General features: G+C 39.5%; 3 protein-coding genes across 5 annotated transcripts; 1 reads left to right on the top strand and 2 right to left on the bottom strand.

Annotated features, from left to right (window-relative positions):
* Positions 1–5171: 5171 nt before the first annotated feature.
* LOC149923095 (pyruvate kinase PKM-like) lies at positions 5172–8944 on the bottom strand. Of its 3 annotated transcripts, none has more exons than XM_090163964.1 (11): positions 8681–8944; positions 8309–8381; positions 7908–8034; positions 7757–7848; positions 7552–7686; positions 7302–7488; positions 6737–7007; positions 6411–6679; positions 6145–6346; positions 5964–6082; positions 5172–5906 (listed from the first exon to the last, which is right to left on the bottom strand). In XM_090163964.1, exons 3-11 carry the CDS (start codon positions 8032–8034, stop codon positions 5725–5727), a joined length of 1584 nt encoding a protein of 527 aa, XP_090020090.1. In that variant the 5' UTR covers positions 8309–8381; positions 8681–8944; the 3' UTR covers positions 5172–5724. The 3 variants fall into 3 exon arrangements, with proteins under 3 accessions (XP_090020090.1, XP_090020092.1, XP_090020091.1); XM_090163966.1 differs by having other exon boundaries at positions 5172–5894; positions 8681–8940; XM_090163965.1 differs by lacking the exon at positions 8309–8381.
* A 210-nt stretch (positions 8945–9154) lies between these two features.
* On the top strand, positions 9155–11717 carry LOC149923094 (phosphoserine aminotransferase). Its single transcript, XM_090163967.1, has 11 exons — positions 9155–9415; positions 9626–9686; positions 9754–9823; positions 9889–10000; positions 10070–10160; positions 10234–10311; positions 10372–10466; positions 10529–10698; positions 10763–10891; positions 10953–11090; positions 11158–11717. Exons 1-11 carry the CDS (start codon positions 9359–9361, stop codon positions 11258–11260), a joined length of 1104 nt encoding a protein of 367 aa, XP_090020093.1. The 5' UTR covers positions 9155–9358; the 3' UTR covers positions 11261–11717.
* On the bottom strand, positions 11714–13049 carry TfIIEbeta (transcription factor IIEbeta). The gene is made up of 6 exons (XM_090163968.1): positions 12830–13049; positions 12678–12763; positions 12321–12614; positions 12163–12259; positions 11992–12104; positions 11714–11907 (listed from the first exon to the last, which is right to left on the bottom strand). The coding sequence occupies exons 1-6, from the start codon at positions 12975–12977 to the stop codon at positions 11806–11808; spliced, it is 840 nt and encodes a 279-aa protein (XP_090020094.1). The 5' UTR covers positions 12978–13049; the 3' UTR covers positions 11714–11805.
* Positions 13050–16406: the final 3357 nt, after the last annotated feature.

The following is a 16406-nucleotide window of genomic DNA, read 5'->3' as shown; positions in this document are numbered from 1 at the left end:
ACAGGGGGGCAGGCTGGGGACGCTAGTCGGGCCGGTGGGAGTGATGTGGCCTCAACATCTTCCACTGGGTACGGCTTGGCAGAACTGGCCAGCAACCAAGTTAACCCCACCTAAAACATGAGTTTGAAGGTGCTGCAGATCAATCTGCACCACTGCAAGGCAGCCTCTGCTGTACTCTGCGGGTTTGCCAAGGAGAGCTTCGACGTGGCTCTCATACAGGAGCCATGGACTGCCAATGGAAAGATACTTACTCGTACTCCCTCAATGATTTTGTGACTCCACTTATCGAAAGCAAAATCGGGCTTCGTCAAGGTTGCCCACTGTCGCCTTTATTATTGGTCGTTTTTTGGATGAGCTTGCGTTTCGGTTATCCGCCGCGGGAGTGGGCGCCTGCGTCCCGAAGTATGACGATCTCGAAGAGCTGGTGAGAGGCGAATTCACTGGCATACCGTGTTTATTGTACGCCGACGATATTGTTTTAATGGCTAATAATGAGGACGACTTGCAAAAGCTTTTGGATGAGTGCAGGAATTTCGCCGACCAAAAAGGTCTGTCTTTCAGCAAGGACATATCGAATATATTGGCTATTTTATCGGCGACCCCTGATTTAAATCGTGACTTTGTTCTTCAACGTAATACTTTGGACATTGTGGAATCTTATAGGTACTTGGATGTGGAGTTTTCTTTTGGGAGGAACTATCTTGAAAAATGGGAAACCGCTTTGACGTCTAAAGGAAATAAACTTCGGTGGATGGTCCGAAACCTCGCGGAGAAATCGTATAACTCGTATTCTGTTGCACGAATTTGGTGGAAAATGGTGGCTGTGCCGGTTTTAACATACGCGAATGAGGTTTTGACCGTGTCGAAAACCGTCTTAGACTCTCTCAAATATGCCCAATGCGAAGTGGGTAGATATGCTCTGTGTGCCGGACCGATGGCGTCGCATGTGGAAATCAAAGGGGAAATGGGCTGGAGCCTCATGGTAGAACGAGAAGCGCGCAGTAAGTTGAAGTATCTGGGACGTTTGAAGTTTATGGCTCCTCAGAGGTTAGCGAAGATGGTCTACGTGGTCTAAATGAAGCGCTGCTACCCTCGATCGAGCGTACGGTCTCGATACTCAGCGATTTAAAGCGCAGTCAGAAGCACAATGGAGCGTGTACGTTGATCAAGATGTTGAGCGGCACGCGGAATTGAATTGGAAACGGAAAGTAGCGGCTCACCGATCACTACAAGTATATAAAAATAAAGTGAAACCGAGTGTAGAGGACTATTACGACGGTAGTTTCGCCAGCGGTCTACTTTTCCAAGCTCGTACCGGCGCTTTGCTAACCAGTGAACGTTATGGGCAGTTGTTTGTTTTTTCGCCTAAATATATACAGTGCGATGACGATGTGGAATCTCAGGAACACGTGCTACTCTCTTGTCCAGCTTTAAACGAATTCGAGGAAATCCAGGAGTGGAGAGAAGGTTCTTTTTTATGGAATCCCGCCATTATTAAACATCTTTTAACCAAATGGCATTGGAAGAAAAACCGTTCACTACAGAAGAAAATTTCTGGCTCTCAGTGCCCGTGAACAATACTTAGTTCCATTTTCCTTTCAAAATTATTGACATATTTTGTACGCAAACTGAATAAACTCATTCAGTACTCATTCATTCATTCATTCAGATTGGTCAACTACTGTGAGAGTTCGGGGAGGAAGCTGGTCATCGGTTGCGATGCTAATGCTCACCTCGAAATCTGGGGCAGCTCAGACTGCAACCAGCCTGGTAACGACTTAATAGAATATCTGGTTAGTACCAGACTTCACATTCTGAATAGGAACAATGTACCAACTTTTGTTACTTCTAACAGAAGTGAGGTCATTGATCTCACACTGTGTACAGCGAATGTCGCAGATAAAATCAAGAACTGACATGTGTCTAATCACAGACACATTTGCTCTAATATTCTGGTCAAACCTGTATGGGCTTGTACCGCTATTCGTAACCCTAGGGGCACAGATTGGTCCGGTTACAGGGAAGACTTAAGCTTCTTCCTTAAAGGTGATAAGCCACGGCTGTCATCGGTGTTGGATTTTGATTTGGCTGTTGATCGCGTGCAACAGTGCATTATCGACTCCTATCACCACAATTGTCCGGCAAAGCCTGCCAACCGGCCAAGGTTAGTGCCTTGGTGGAACAACGAGATTGGCAGGCTGCGCAAAGAAACTCGGAAGCTCTTCAATAGGGCAAAGAAGGGGGTGATTGGGATGCCTATAAACGCACCCTCACCACCTACCACAAGTCTATCCGCGATGCCAAGAAGGCTTCGTGGAGGGGCTTCTGTGACTCTGTGAGAACATAGTGGATGTTCCCAGTACGGCCAAATAAATGAAAATTTTGGCACACTAAGCATCTTGACACCATTAGGCTGAAAGATGGTAGTTTTTCACGTCCGGTAAGGACACTCTAACGCATATCTTAGAAGTACACTTTCCGGACTCTAAGGTCACCAGCAATGGCACTAGCACTCTCCCTTTGAGGATCAATCGAGCCAAGAAGGAAGATTGGGCAGTGGCGAATAAGGTCGTCACGCGTTCTAGACGTATATGCTCTATAAAGTAATTTAAACCCTATAAGTCCCCGGGACGGGATGGGATTTTTCCTATCCTTTTACAGGAGGGCAGTGATATTCTATGCCCTCTGCTGCTGAGAATCTACAGGTCTTGTATTGCTCTAGGGCATTTACCTAGCACCTGGAAGCTGTCTCAAGCAATCTTTATAGCCAAGCCTGGTAAATCCGTTTACCTGGCCAATTAGTCTTACCTCTTTTCTCCTAAAAATTCTGGAGAAAATGGTGGACAACTATATTAGAGAGGAGGTTCTTTGCAACTCTCCTCTGTCGGCTGCTCAGCATGCCTATCAGAAAGGCAGGTCTACTGAGACCACCCTGCATGGTATCAGCAGCTGCCTGGAAAAGGCAATTGAGTAAAAGTAAATTGCGCTAGCGGTTTTTCTTGATATTGAGAGAGCCTTTGATAAGGTCTCCAGCGCAGTTATACTTATAAGGCTGCGAAAAGATTTGGTATCAATGACAAATTGTGCCTTTGGATCAAATCTATGTTAACAGACCGGAAAGTGACATCCTCCTTGCTGGGTGACTCCCTTAATGGTCTCCACCAGTCGTGGTTGCCACACAGGGGAGGTTCTCTCTCCCCTTCTTTGGTGCCTGGTGGTGGATGAACTAGTTCGGAGGTTGAACAGGGGAGGATGCCGCTGTTTCGGTTACGCTGATGATATTGCTATCATCAATACTGGGAAATTCCTGGTAACAGTGAAGGACGTAATGAGAAGGGCTCTAGCATCAGTTTCGAGCTGGTGCAGGGAGGTCAACCTCATGTTTAATCCTAATAAAACTGTCTTGGTTCCTTTTACTCGTAAAAGGATAAAAGGCATGTTCGAGGGTATTTTCTTATTTAGAAAGGACCTAGTGGAGAGCACCGAGATGAAGTACCTCGGGGTCATCCTGGATAGCAAACTAACATGGAAGCCACACCTTGACTATATAGTCAAGAAGGGTAAAATGTTATTTTGGAGAACTATACGTACAGTTAGCAAGACCTGGGGCCTAAGCCCCAGAGCTGTGTACTGGCTGTACACCATGATCATCAGACCTATCCTGTCTTATGCAGCTGTGGTCTTGTGGCCAAGAGTTACTTTAAGGACTGTGCAGTTTGATCTGCGCACTCTACAAAGGCTGGTTTGTGTCAGCATTACAGGAGAAATGAGAACAGCCCCAAGCGCTTCTCTGGAAATTCTCCTAAATATGCTTCCTCTCCACCTTTCTATTGAGGAAGCTGCCTTTTAGGTGCCTATAGGCTTAACCAAAATGGCTGGTGGAAGGCTAATAATTGGGAGCATAGCCACACCAAGCTCTATCGGGATATTTCCAAGCAGATTCCGATTCTGACAATGGGTTCTGATATGATGGTTACCTAACTTCACTTTAGTAAACCTTTTGAGGTCAACTTCCCTAGCCGTGTGGAGTGGAATAACTTGACCCTCCCTCGGTACCAGAGGAGAGATCGTCTGGTTCACTGATGGGTCTAAGGCCCACTATGGCACTGGTGCGGGGATGTATTGCCTTACTAATAATTTTGGCTTTTATGAAAGCCTAGGGATACACACTAGTGTATTCCAGGCGGAAATTTTTGCCATTTGCTCCTGTGTTGCTTACTGTTTACATCAGGGGTATCATGGGAAGGTTATCCAGATTTATTCGGATAGCCAGGCCGCTCTTAGAGCTCTCAGCCAGTATAGTATCCTTTCTAAACTGGTTTTTAGCTGCTTAGATCATAGAGATAGAAAAGAAATAGAGGGCAGATTACCGCTGTTTCCGACCGGCAAAATTCATCCCCCCCACGCATGTATGAAAGCGGAGATGGACAGAATTAATCAAATGACAGTTGATTTTCCAAAAGGCACAATGTATTTCATTTAACCGCGCGTCGATGGCACCACGTAATCTGCCCATCTCATGGCTTCCTACATTGGCTAAAAGGGGATCGGCACTCGCGGTCAACTTCGCCAGATACAATAGTGCCTCTATTTCTTTTCTATCTCTATGATTTAGATCTCCTCTGTGCTCTTGGGTACCTGGGCATAAGGGGCATCTTGGGAACAGAAGGGCCGACTCCTTGGCCAAGGAAGGTGCGAGAGCTGGGTTCATTGGGTCAAAGGCAGGCCAAAGAGTTTACTCTTGGCGCTTCTAGGGAGAGAGCCAGAGAATTACTCTCGCTCTCTCGGGCTAGTATTAGGATTGTTATTGGCCTACTTACAGGCCACTGCCATCTAAACAGACATTTAACTCTTATTGGGGTCAGTGATGACCAGATTTGCAGAGCTTGTCTAGCTGAGGAGGTTTGAGCATTTGGGTATACATTGGTATGATGTCTCTAACATCATGGCCAGGCAGATTTTAAGCTTTGTGTCAGCAATAGGACTTATTTAAGTCACCCAGTTTGGGAATGCACAATGGACCTTAAGTCAAAGTGTTTGGCTTGCCACCCCACTCAATAATAATAATTTGGTATTATGTCCTTTTGTAAACATTTTGATCAAGATAAATTAAATCTCTAAGGTAAGAAGTGTATTAATAAATAATAGCTTTTTAGTTACACAACAGACAATTCATGATTTTAATTAACTTTAATGTCACACATTCCCTTAACCAGTTCTAAAATTTCACATTAAGATGAATATAACCAGTACAATTTTAACGTTTAACAAAATGGTAGCCTATACGTCTAGGTTTTATATTATGTAAATACGGCTACCCTAGAGTAAAACAATGGAAATTGTTTCCACCATAGTAAGAAGGAACTTTTACAGCTTTGTCAGATACAATAATTGGTTTCTATACTGGCTGACCAAAGTTCATTTTCATTCTTGCAACATCAAAAATAAATATAATTTCCGTTAATATTCTTTTATATGTAGATTCTATAATTACTTCTAAACATTACTAGATCAAAAATTTTAAGATATAATACCCAATAATGCTTAAAACAAAATACAAGACTAATATAAATAAAATTTTTAAATTTCTAAAGGTATAATTTTTAAATACTAATCACTGTGACGAAGGAATGGAAGAAACAAAATTGAACAAACTAGTTCAGTTTTAAAGTAACTTAACTAAAGTTACAAGAGAAAATTTCAACACATATATATAGGCACAATTTATTCTACGTATACAACACGGAGTGTGTTGGTCGCTCCAGCTCCCTTGCGCCAGCCTGTAATTACAACCACAGCGTCACCAGTGCGAACGAAACTTCGTTTTTTGCCAAATTCAATAGCAGCAGTGATACGGCTATCAACATCAACTGGCCAATCTGGTAACCTTTCACCTTTCAAAGAATCTTGAACTTAGAATCAGTAATAATATTCACACACAGAATATAATCATGCGATAATACCTTCAAAGAACAGCGGGAGAATGCCCCTCCAAAGATGAGCTTGTCGCGTGGTTTGTTCAAATCTAGAGACAGCGATAATCGGGCACCTTGGTCTGTACTTAGCGACTAAATGCGCAGTTCTGAAATAAAGAAGTTCATTTGAATAACATAATTCCAAACATATTGCGTTTGCTAAACAAACCGTCCAGTTGTAGTAATAACTATAATGGCAGCTGCCATTGCTGAGATTGAAGCATTCACAGCCGAGATAGCTATGGTATGAGTCGAATCAGTTGGCACGGGAGTCTTGTTGGATAATTCAATAAACACATTCTTGTTGTTAATGGCAGCTTCTGCTTCGCAACAGATAGCGTGCATTATTGCGACAGTTTGAAGTGGGTAATCTTAAAAGCAATTGTAAAGATATTTAAAAAACCCTCAAAATTCAAACGGTTTTAAAGGGCATACCTCCTTTAGCAGTTTCTCCCGATAACATGACGCAATCAGCTCCATCTAAAACAGCATTAGCAACATCAGATGTTTCGGCTCTTGTTGCCCTCGGTTTCTTAACCATGCTTTCCAACATCTGGGTTGCGCAGATCACAGGCTTCCCAAGAATATTGCACTTGGCAATCATCATTTTTTGTGCGAGGAAGACTTTTTCAGGTGGAATTTCAATTCCTAAATCACCACGAGCAACCATAATACCGTCACTCTCTTCAATGATTTCATCAATTCTAGAAAACAATGAATTAAAATTATAAAACAATAACTTTCGCTTTTGAACAGTTTACTTTTTAACTCCCTCGTGATTCTCAATTTTAGAAATAATTTTGATGTTTTTTCCCTTCTCTCCAAGGATATCCCTAATTTCTTTCACACCTGCAGCGTTACGAATAAAAGAAGCAAAAACCATGTCTACCCCTTGTTCCACACCAAAGAGCAAGTCCTGCTTGTCTTTCTCGGACACAGCGGGTAAATCAACTTCTACACCAGGTAGATTAACACCTTTCTTGCTTCCAAGCATACCACCATTTTCAACCTCGCAGATAAGGTAATCAGTTCCTGTAAATTACAGGAAAACTATTCTGTAAAAGAGTATACAATAGGTATGTGCGAGTACTTGATTTTGTTCGATTGAAAAGCTCTAAAATGGTTTCTCATCTGATGAAAGTACAAGTTCTAAAAGTTCTGGTGAAATACAGTTAAGCCCAATTATTAGAGTACTCGAAGCACCCTTTTTAAGCTAACCCTAAAAGCTTGAAAATTTTCATACTCAACGCTCAGCTCAAACCCCAAAAACCAAGGCTCGCACATGCCTAGTATACGAATTATGAGACTGATGATGGTAATACTGACCAATTTCTTTGATAACCAAGGATATTAAGCCATCATCAATAAAAACCCTATTCCCAGGAACAACAACCTTGACAATGTTTTTGTAATCAACGTGGAGAGTTTCTTCACAGCATTGCTCTTTGAAAGAGTCATTAGTGGTTATTTTCATAGTTTTACCCTTGATTATTTCTACTTCGGCAGATGGGCCCTGTAAAATGACCAGAAATTAGATACAAATAGGTTTTAATTTAATGACATTAACGTTGGTTACCCCTTTAAGCAGACCAGTTCTGATTTCAGGTCCTTTGGTATCAAGCGCTACGGCTACTGGATGCGCAGCAGTTTTTAACTCTTTACTGATAACTTTGACTGCCTCCCTAACGTTTTTAATAGTGCCACCATGATACTTTGCAGAAAATCAAAATTTAAGTTCAAATTGTTCGCAAAACAAGTTACAATAAGACTCAATGGCTTACGTCATAGTCACCGTGGGAAAAGTTCATTCTGGCAATATTCATGCCAGCTTTCATCATTTGAACCAGAATACTGATTTCTCTTGAAGCGGGTCCTATAAGGGACCTCTCATTATTGTTCCGAAATGGATCAGAATTGTACAAGTATACCTACCAATTGTGCATATTATCCCTGTTAATCTGACATAAGAAGGGTGAAGGTCAATATCAAGACCACTCAAGTGCTCTAGCCTGCTATCCATGTGTGATGCGTGCAATTTATGTCCCACAGGTCCTGACATCTACGTCAAAAATCTTAGTTAATCTTAAAATGAAAATGCAGGTATACAAAACTGGGCATATGCTAGAATAATTTTGAAATTTGAATTTTAAACACAGCCACAACTTGCTGCAGGCACTTGACCTACATAAACTTTCACCAACAACACCCAACCTGTCTTAGTGGTTATTGTTCACTTCAGCTTCACAAAGCCCAATTATCCGTAATCAATATGGGGTTTAAAAAATTAAAATACAACAATGAACAATTCAGTACACAGGTGGATGTGGCCCTACCTGTACCGGGACCTCCTCTTAAAATGAAATCTTTACCCCCGAAAGCCCAACTCTTGACTAGAAAATCACTTTGCTAGCCACATCCAAAGTTTTATAAAAGAAAAATTTTAATTATTAGGGTGTATTCTAAATTTATTCACATGAAATGTTGATTTCATAGATAAGATACTGGACTTTAGTAGGTAAATGGGGGTTATTACGCAAGGGAATCTATGGGAAAATGAGATTGGCGAGTGCCTGGTTAAACCTTTTAGTAAATGTTAATGATACATTCCTTATTAAAAGGTAGCGAGAAAACCAAGGATACTTCGATTAATTATAAAAATTATTATTAAAGGAGATAAAATCTACGGTTTATTTGAATATACTTACATTTAAATTTTTAAGGTACGCTCTGCAATATGATATAAAAGGGGATATGATATCGTAAGAGAGTCTTTCAAATGACCTTGTAGCGGCAGCCGTATTTATCGTAACTGCGCGAAATTTTTTATCGAAAAAAAAACAGCCGGCTTCGCTTGAAACGCGACGGCGCAAAAATGATCCCGTCACGTGATCCAAAAATTAGGCAACATTCAAAATGAGGGGGTGTCCTTTAAACAAAATAAAATAAACGCTAATTGCACAGTAAAAGGTTAAATTTAACGTTTGCTTCTATTTGTACTATTTGGTCTTTTTGATTGGGAAAAGAAACAATGTGTACAATGTTGGCAGACCTGCCAAAAGGCATGCTGAGTCGGCAATGAATTAACCCCCCCCCCCTCTTAGCCGGTATTTCTTTTTTTGACCTCTCCTTCCCCTATCAACCGTTTTGGGATTCACCCACATACCCCTTTCTTCATTCATTTCGATAGGCGGTGGGGTGCAGCCTGGAATCGCGACTGGTTGTTATCTTTGATTGGAAGATTGCGAGACTCGGCATTGCAGGGAAACCGTAGGTGGCCTAATTTTGACAAACTCTTTCGGTCCCGGCTCTCAAAGGAAAGAGAGCGTATTTCAAAACTACTAACGCATTAATAATTTTTTAACGATAAAATTTTAACCCTGACAATGGCCGCACCTAAGGTTATCAATTTTTCTGCCGGACCGGCTAAAGTGCCTGAAGAGGTGAAAATTTTTTTTTACTAAAACATTATTTGGGATTACTTGAGTTATGATGCAATCCTTAGGTCATAGTTTGTCTAATTTCAAGGTTATTAAAAAACAGTTTTGATACATGTCATTTTTAAGCATATGTTCAGTTAAACATTTTATGTAATGTGATAAAAAGCATTGAGTATGCAATAAAAATTAAATTAATATTTTTTTTAATTTAAGGTTTTGGAACAAATACAAGGAGAGCTATTGGATTACAATGGGTCTGGCCTCAGTGTCATGGGTACTTATAATATTACTGTGCAAAAATAAAACATTAACACTGACATTATTAACATTTAATATCACAGAAATGAGTCACAGATCATCTATTTACATGAAAATTATTGAAGATGCTGAGAAAGATCTAAGAGACCTTATGTGAAGCTTTGACAATAATTTTTTTTAAACCTCTACACATACAAATAATTTCCCAATGTATATAGGAAAATTCCAGATAACTATAAGGTGTTATTTTTACAAGGGGGTGGTACGGGGCAATTCAGTGCTGTTCCTTTAAATCTATGCTCATCGCATGAATGTGTTACTGATTATCTAGTATGTTTACGCAATTTAAAATTCAATTTATCTTTAAAATTTGGAAAAATTATAATTAAAACTATACAGGTTACAGGCACCTGGTCTTCAAAAGCAGCCCAAGAAGCTGAAAAATATTGTACAGTTCACCGCGCGTTTCCTAAAGCCACAAAATATACAGGTACTATATTGAATTCTGGATGTTATTCACCAAAAAAAGAAACCTGTTAGATTATCAGTACTTAAAATTCCAGGCATTCCAGACCCAACTGCCTGGAAGTTAACACCAGATGCAACATACGTTTACTACTGTGACAATGAGACTATTCACGGTACATATTTTATATCACCACATGTACCCTAACTTCATTAATATAAAAATTATTTAAAAGGTGTGGAATTTCCATTCGTTCCCGAGACTAATGGCATACCTTTAGTTTCTGATATGTCATCTAATATTTTAACAAGACCTGTCGACGTATCAAAAGTAAGAAAGTTCTTGGATAAAAACAACATTTGCTTTTTGACAATTCTATTTACTTTCAACAGTTTGCATTAATTTACGCGGGTGCTCAAAAGAATGTAGGAATTGCGGGTGTCACTGTTGTTATAGTTAGGGATGATTTTCTAGACCGTTTTCAAAAAATATGCCCTTTGGTTTTCCAATATAAAATTAATGCGGAAAATGGTTCAATGTACAACACACCAACTACATTTAGGTATAAAGATTTTTTATACAATAATCCGGATATAAATTTTGTAGAATTTAAATTTTCTTTTAAGCATTTACGTTATGGGACTCGTGTTTAAATGGCTCAAAAAACAAGGCGGTCCTTCCGCAATGGCTGAACGCTGCGCAGCTAAATCCAAACTAATTTACGATACCATTGCTTCATCTAATGGATTTTTCCAGTAATTGTGACATTTTAATGAGCTTCTTAAGTAAGCAATTAATCAATGTTAAATGTTATAGTTCACCAATCAAACCAGACTGCAGAAGTCGTGTTAACATTCCATTTAGAATTGGAGGACCTGATGGGAATGAAAAACTAGAAAAGCAGTTTTTGAAAGAAGCGGATGAACGAAAAATGTTGTGTCTAAAAGGACATCGGTAAAATATATAAAATATCCCTCTTATGTCAATTACTTTGGTAAAACGGAGTTAACTCTTTTTACAGCTCTGTGGGTGGTTTAAGGGCTTCTTTATTCAACGCAATTACGATTGAAGAAACTCAAGCTCTGGTTGATTTTATGAAGGAATTTCAAGCAAACAATCAATAAATCAGGGGCTTACATTCCATTTTGTGCAAATTTTTGCTACCAGAAATCTTAAAACCTAAATCATTGCCTTAAAGCTTTGTTGAACTTTATGACTACAAAAAGAAATTAAGTTAACTATATTTCGTGGTTTTACCTAAAGGCACTTTTTGAATTACCTCAACCATTTTTCTAACATAATTGTACACATTCCATTTTTTGGAATGAAAACTTTTGCAAAAATGAAAAGTTAAAATGGCTTTTAGCTCTGAGAGAGCAAAGGCCTAGGTATAGCCTACTTAAAATATTCAAAATAGCTTTTAGCAATAAATTAATGGATCGTGCATTTTAAAACCGCCGTGAATATTTGAGATGTGTGATAATCTGGTGAAAAAAAATCATATCTATTTCTAAAAAGGCCAAATTATAAATGTAAAGCTATGCAAACTCAGACCTAAATTAAAAATTGCATTGAAAAATGTTTGGTGTTATTTATTTATCATTTAAAAAGTTAATAAATTATGAATATTTACAAATTTTATTTACATTTACAAATTTAAAAATCAATATTATCCATCATTATAGTCTTTAAGTATGTCACTAAGATGTTCGTTATGTTTCTTGAAATTTTTACCTTTCCTCGCCGCTTTCTTGCGTTTTTGTACTGTAACCTAGGATAAAAAAGACCAGTTAATTAATGGATGATTTTTAAGCGTTTTTGGATGAGTAAAACAGATGTCAAACCCAATACTTACAACTTTCTTGCCCAAATCTTGCATGGAAGATATGCCTTGTTTTTCAAGATATTCTTCAATTTTTTGGTCATCAATGCCATCCACTGCCACACTCCTCCATAATTTATGGAAATCTATGATAAACGTTTAACTAACATATTTAAAAAAAACTATATTAAATAGTAAAAGTACCTTCATCAACAGAAAATTGCAATGATTTATCATTATAAAACAAGACTTTCTTCTTATCAATTGGTCTTGTTATATATATTACGCTGTCTCCCAATATCTAAAAGAAAATTAATCAATTATCATGTGACGTTGACAATTTATTTTAGCATTTTGATTACTTTTAAATTTTTCTCTGCATTAGGTAAAGATTCAATGATGTCATCATGCATTATACCTCCCATACCTCTCTGATCATGTTTATCGAGAAGTCTTAAAAGAGATTTACGATCTTTGAGGTTATAAGAGGGTTTGAATGAGTAGCGTCCATCGTGGCTAACTATAATTTTAGGATTATTGCTTAATGCTTCGGTTGATAACCAATGCCTCTGTCGTGACCCAATATCAAGCTGGTTTGTTTCATCCAGAATTTCTTCTAGAGATAATGGGTGAGTATCACCATCTAAATGTCTTTGCTAATGAAATTCATATTATGAGTGAAAACTAGACATTTAAAGTTGGTTTTCCAGGAAATATACCTTCATATGTTTGACAATTTTCGTGAGAACGCTAAAATTGTACTGAGAACTTCCAGTCATTGTTTTGTAGCTAAGAGGTTCCGATGCTAAATGAAAATCATAAATTTAATACAGGAGCAAGGCAAATTTTTTTAATTTAAGGTAAAACAAACGTTTGCTTTTCGTAGAAACAGCATTAGCTGATTTTTTCTTTTTAGACGGTGCATCGTTAGTTATATCCTTCCGTTTATTCTCAACAACAGGAGTCGCTAATGCCCTTTTCTTGAAGGCTTCACGTTCTCGTAATAAAGCTGGATCCATTTTTCTTTCACTGAAAGCCAGAAATAAATCAGCTTGAAATACTTTTAAATGTAAACACTTAGGAAATTCTGTGCAAGCTACAATCATAGATGTCTATATGTCTATTTCCTAATTATATTTTTCTCGCGATAGTTTGTTTTTCAATAACTCTTCTTAGAGAGATAATTGATTGAAAACAAACAAAGATATTTTTTTAATTGTTAAATTCTTACATAACTTAAGTTTGTCCAGAAACTCAAAAAAGTTTCAGACTTTCAGTTTAGAACTTTCAACTCGCTCTAAAAATCCAATAACGAAGCGACCTCTAGGGGCGACCTTTCATTCGTCAATACAACCACGGCCAACTTAGATCTGTTCTCGCTTCTCGCTGTACAGCGAGAACAGATCTAAGTTGGTCGTGATACAACCATGGAGGAATAAACATTCTGATCGGTTTATTTATTTTGTTTTACTTTGTTTATTTATTTATTTATTATCACATGTTGTGCCCACAAAGCCGTAATAGGCTTATATGCAGGCTTCCAATCTTTTACAGTTGAAATGGTACAAAACACAATGTAATACAAAAACCATACAAAATGGGGCAAGGACAGTAACAATTACAAAATCAGAACAAGACATAAAATAAGATAAGGGAGATAAAGATTAAATATCTTTAATTCTACCATTTGTACTGTATTCTTCGGGTTTTCTTGTTTCGATTTTGTGTGTGTGTTTTTTTTTTCGTTCATTTTCAAATTGCGCGCCTGGTGTGAACATAGAAATCTCATAGGTAACTAGAATGCTGCCGTGTAACTGGCAAATGGACCAAACGCCGTGGCAGACGATAGCCAGATCTCAGCCAATCAGAGCTCAAAGAGTGGTTCTGCCCAGAATTTAATGTCACCAGAGAGAATGACGTCACCTAGCTCCCGCGATAGTAGCGGAACCAAGGAGGATTATTATCCTCCTTGGCGGAACCACTCTACGGCCTCTCATTGGCTGAAGGTTCAAAACGAACTGGTGACAAGCTCGGCCGTAGGCGGCAGCATTCTAGTTACCTATGAGATTACTATGGGTGTGAAGGCCCTATAAGCTTCGTGCGTAGTTAAAATTTTGCTCAGAAGTGTGTGATTTCTTTTAATGTCCAACTGCAAGGTTCTCCCCCCCCCCCCCTTTGACTGAAAAGTACCGTAGGGCTCGCACACGTCACACTGTAGAAATATCCGTAGGAAATACGAAAATAACCTTACCACCCTAATAAAGAGTAATCCTAAGTCCTTTTGGGCCCACATCAATCGCTTTCGCTCTTCGAGATTAAATCTTACCGAACTCAAAAAACCTGACGGAACCTTTACCTCATCGGCATCCGAAGCCGCAAATATTTTAAACGACTTTTTTGCCTCCACCGTAAACAACCAGGGAGCTACACTCACTCCTGCACCCCCCATTCAGGCCAGGAATAGCTCCGCTCTTCCAACCCTATCGAAATTTACATGTGAACCTCACGAAATCTATCACTTGCTTTCCAAGATCAATGCTAATAAATACCCGGGACCTGACGGTGTCCATCCGTTCCTACTCAAATTTTTAGCCAGCGCTCTTACCCTCCCTCTCTATTTCATTATATCTCGTTCCTTTTCCCACTGTGAGCTCCCCTCTGCTTGGAAGGAAGCTAACATTACCCCAATTCATAAATCTGGCTCCCGTTCCGATCCTACCACATTTCGCCCAATTAGTAACCTAAACCATACTCCAAAACTGTCGGAATCCTTAGACCACGGACAACTTCGGTCATTTCTTCTTTCCACAAATTTCTTTTCGCCCTTTCAACACGGATTTTTAACTAATCGCTCTTGTCTGACAAATTTGCTCCACGCTACTAACACCTGGTTCAGATGGTTTGACGAGGGTTACAATGTGGATGTCATTTACTTGGACTTCTCCAAAGCATTTGACTCTATCCCTCACTTTTGCCTTCTGGATGTTCTTCGCTCTGCAGGTGTCGTGGGGGACGCTTTAGCGTGGATTGAGAACTACTTGCATGGCCGCAGTCAACGGGTTGTCGTTCAGGGCGAAGCATCCTCCTGGTGTCCCATTGGAAAGGGTGTCCCCCAAGGTGCGATCCTGGTGCCCCTCCTTTTCAATGTCCTAATAAACTCAATGCCAGAGGCAGTCGCCTTCGGGCTCTTATTGTTATATGCGGACGACTCCAAACTATCAGCCAAACTAAAGTCGCTCTCCGACTGTCTGAGTTTGCAGGCGGACCTTGATTCGGTTACAGTCTGGGCCACTAATGTCGGGCTGTCCTTTAACAGTTCTAAGTGTTCGGTGCTCCCTCTTGAATCCAAAAACCTTAACCATAATTATTGCGTCGCTGGGGTACCACTAAAGACTACTCTCTCAGAGCGTGACCTCGGTGTCATCATTGATCCTGCCCTAAAATTTTGCTCTCACACCAACAAAGTCGCTAAACGTGTTCGCTCGATAGCTGGACTAGTTCGTCGCAACCTCTACTTTCGCTCCCCACATATTATTCGCACACTATACAATACTCTGTCTCTCCCAATTTATGATTATTGTTCCCCTATCTGGACCCCCCACCTTGCGTCTGATCAATTGGCACTTCAAAAGGCCCAGAATCTCTTTCCCAAATTAACCACCAAATATCAATCTCTTCCCGCACCCTCTCGCTTTAAATCTCTTAAAATACAATCAGTTACAATTCGACATAAAATTAACAACCTTAGTTTGCTGCATAAATTTTTATTTATAACAACCTGGTTCTTGACTTCAATGAATTCTTCACTGTACCTGTTGGTTCGCGCACAAGAGGTCATTCCTTAAAACTAAATAAGCCCCGAGCTCTCACTGCCACTCGACTTAATTCATTTGCTCACACCGTTATAAATGACTGGAACTCTTTGCCCCAAGAAATTATTTCCCTTAAAAACTATTCCAAATTTCGGACCTCTTTAATAGACCATTTCAATAAGTATTAGATTTTGTTTTTCTTTTGTGTTTAATAACCTGTTTATGACTGTTCCCTAATCATGTATAACCATAGAAATCTCATAGGTAACTAGAATGCTGCCGTGTAACTGGCAAATGGACCAAACGCCGTGACAGACGATAGCCAGATTTCAGCCAATCAGAGCTCAAAGAGTGGTTCTGCCAAGAATTTAATGTCACCAGAGAGAATGACGTCTCCTATCTCCCGCTATAGTAGCGGAACCAAGGAGGATTATTATCCTCCTTGGCGGAACCACTCTGCGGCCTCTCATTGGCTGAAGGTTCAAGGCGAACTGGCGTTAAGCTCGGCCGTAGGCGGCAGCATTCTAGTTACCTATGAGATTTCTATGTGTATAACTAACATTTGCCCCCCTTTTTTTTCTGTTATACTCTAGTCCCTATCGGGCATTGGCTGTAAATAATTGTTAATTTTTTTTA

This window comes from Leiobunum rupestre, chromosome 11, assembly GCF_980474605.1.
Source record: "Leiobunum rupestre chromosome 11, qqLeiRupe1.1.hap1, whole genome shotgun sequence".
Lineage (NCBI taxonomy): Eukaryota > Metazoa > Arthropoda > Arachnida > Opiliones > Sclerosomatidae > Leiobunum > Leiobunum rupestre.
This window is presented reverse-complemented; position numbering and strand designations above follow the sequence as displayed.

What these genes read in the sequence shown, in the direction of transcription:
- TfIIEbeta (XM_090163968.1), bottom strand. Translation starts at nt 12,977, where the DNA reads ATGGATCCAGCTTTATTACGAGAACGTGAAGCCTTCAAGAAAAGGGCA. An exon ending in TGTTTCTACGAAAAGCAAAC is followed by an intron (nt 12,764 to 12,829) that starts GTTTGTTTTACC and finishes ATTTTCATTTAG; the next exon opens with CATCGGAACCTCTTAGCTAC. An exon ending in AAGATTTGGGCAAGAAAGTT is followed by an intron (nt 11,908 to 11,991) that starts GTAAGTATTGGG and finishes TTTTTATCCTAG; the next exon opens with GTTACAGTACAAAAACGCAA.
- LOC149923095 (XM_090163964.1), bottom strand. Translation starts at nt 8,034, where the DNA reads ATGTCAGGACCTGTGGGACATAAATTGCACGCATCACACATGGATAGC. An exon ending in TTTCCCACGGTGACTATGAC is followed by an intron (nt 7,687 to 7,756) that starts GTAAGCCATTGA and finishes TTTTCTGCAAAG; the next exon opens with TATCATGGTGGCACTATTAA. An exon ending in GGGAGAAACTGCTAAAGGAG is followed by an intron (nt 6,347 to 6,410) that starts GTATGCCCTTTA and finishes ATTGCTTTTAAG; the next exon opens with ATTACCCACTTCAAACTGTC.
- LOC149923094 (XM_090163967.1), top strand. Translation starts at nt 9,359, where the DNA reads ATGGCCGCACCTAAGGTTATCAATTTTTCTGCCGGACCGGCTAAAGTG. An exon ending in GTCTGGCCTCAGTGTCATGG is followed by an intron (nt 9,687 to 9,753) that starts GTACTTATAATA and finishes TTAATATCACAG; the next exon opens with AAATGAGTCACAGATCATCT. An exon ending in AATGTGTTACTGATTATCTA is followed by an intron (nt 10,001 to 10,069) that starts GTATGTTTACGC and finishes AAAACTATACAG; the next exon opens with GTTACAGGCACCTGGTCTTC.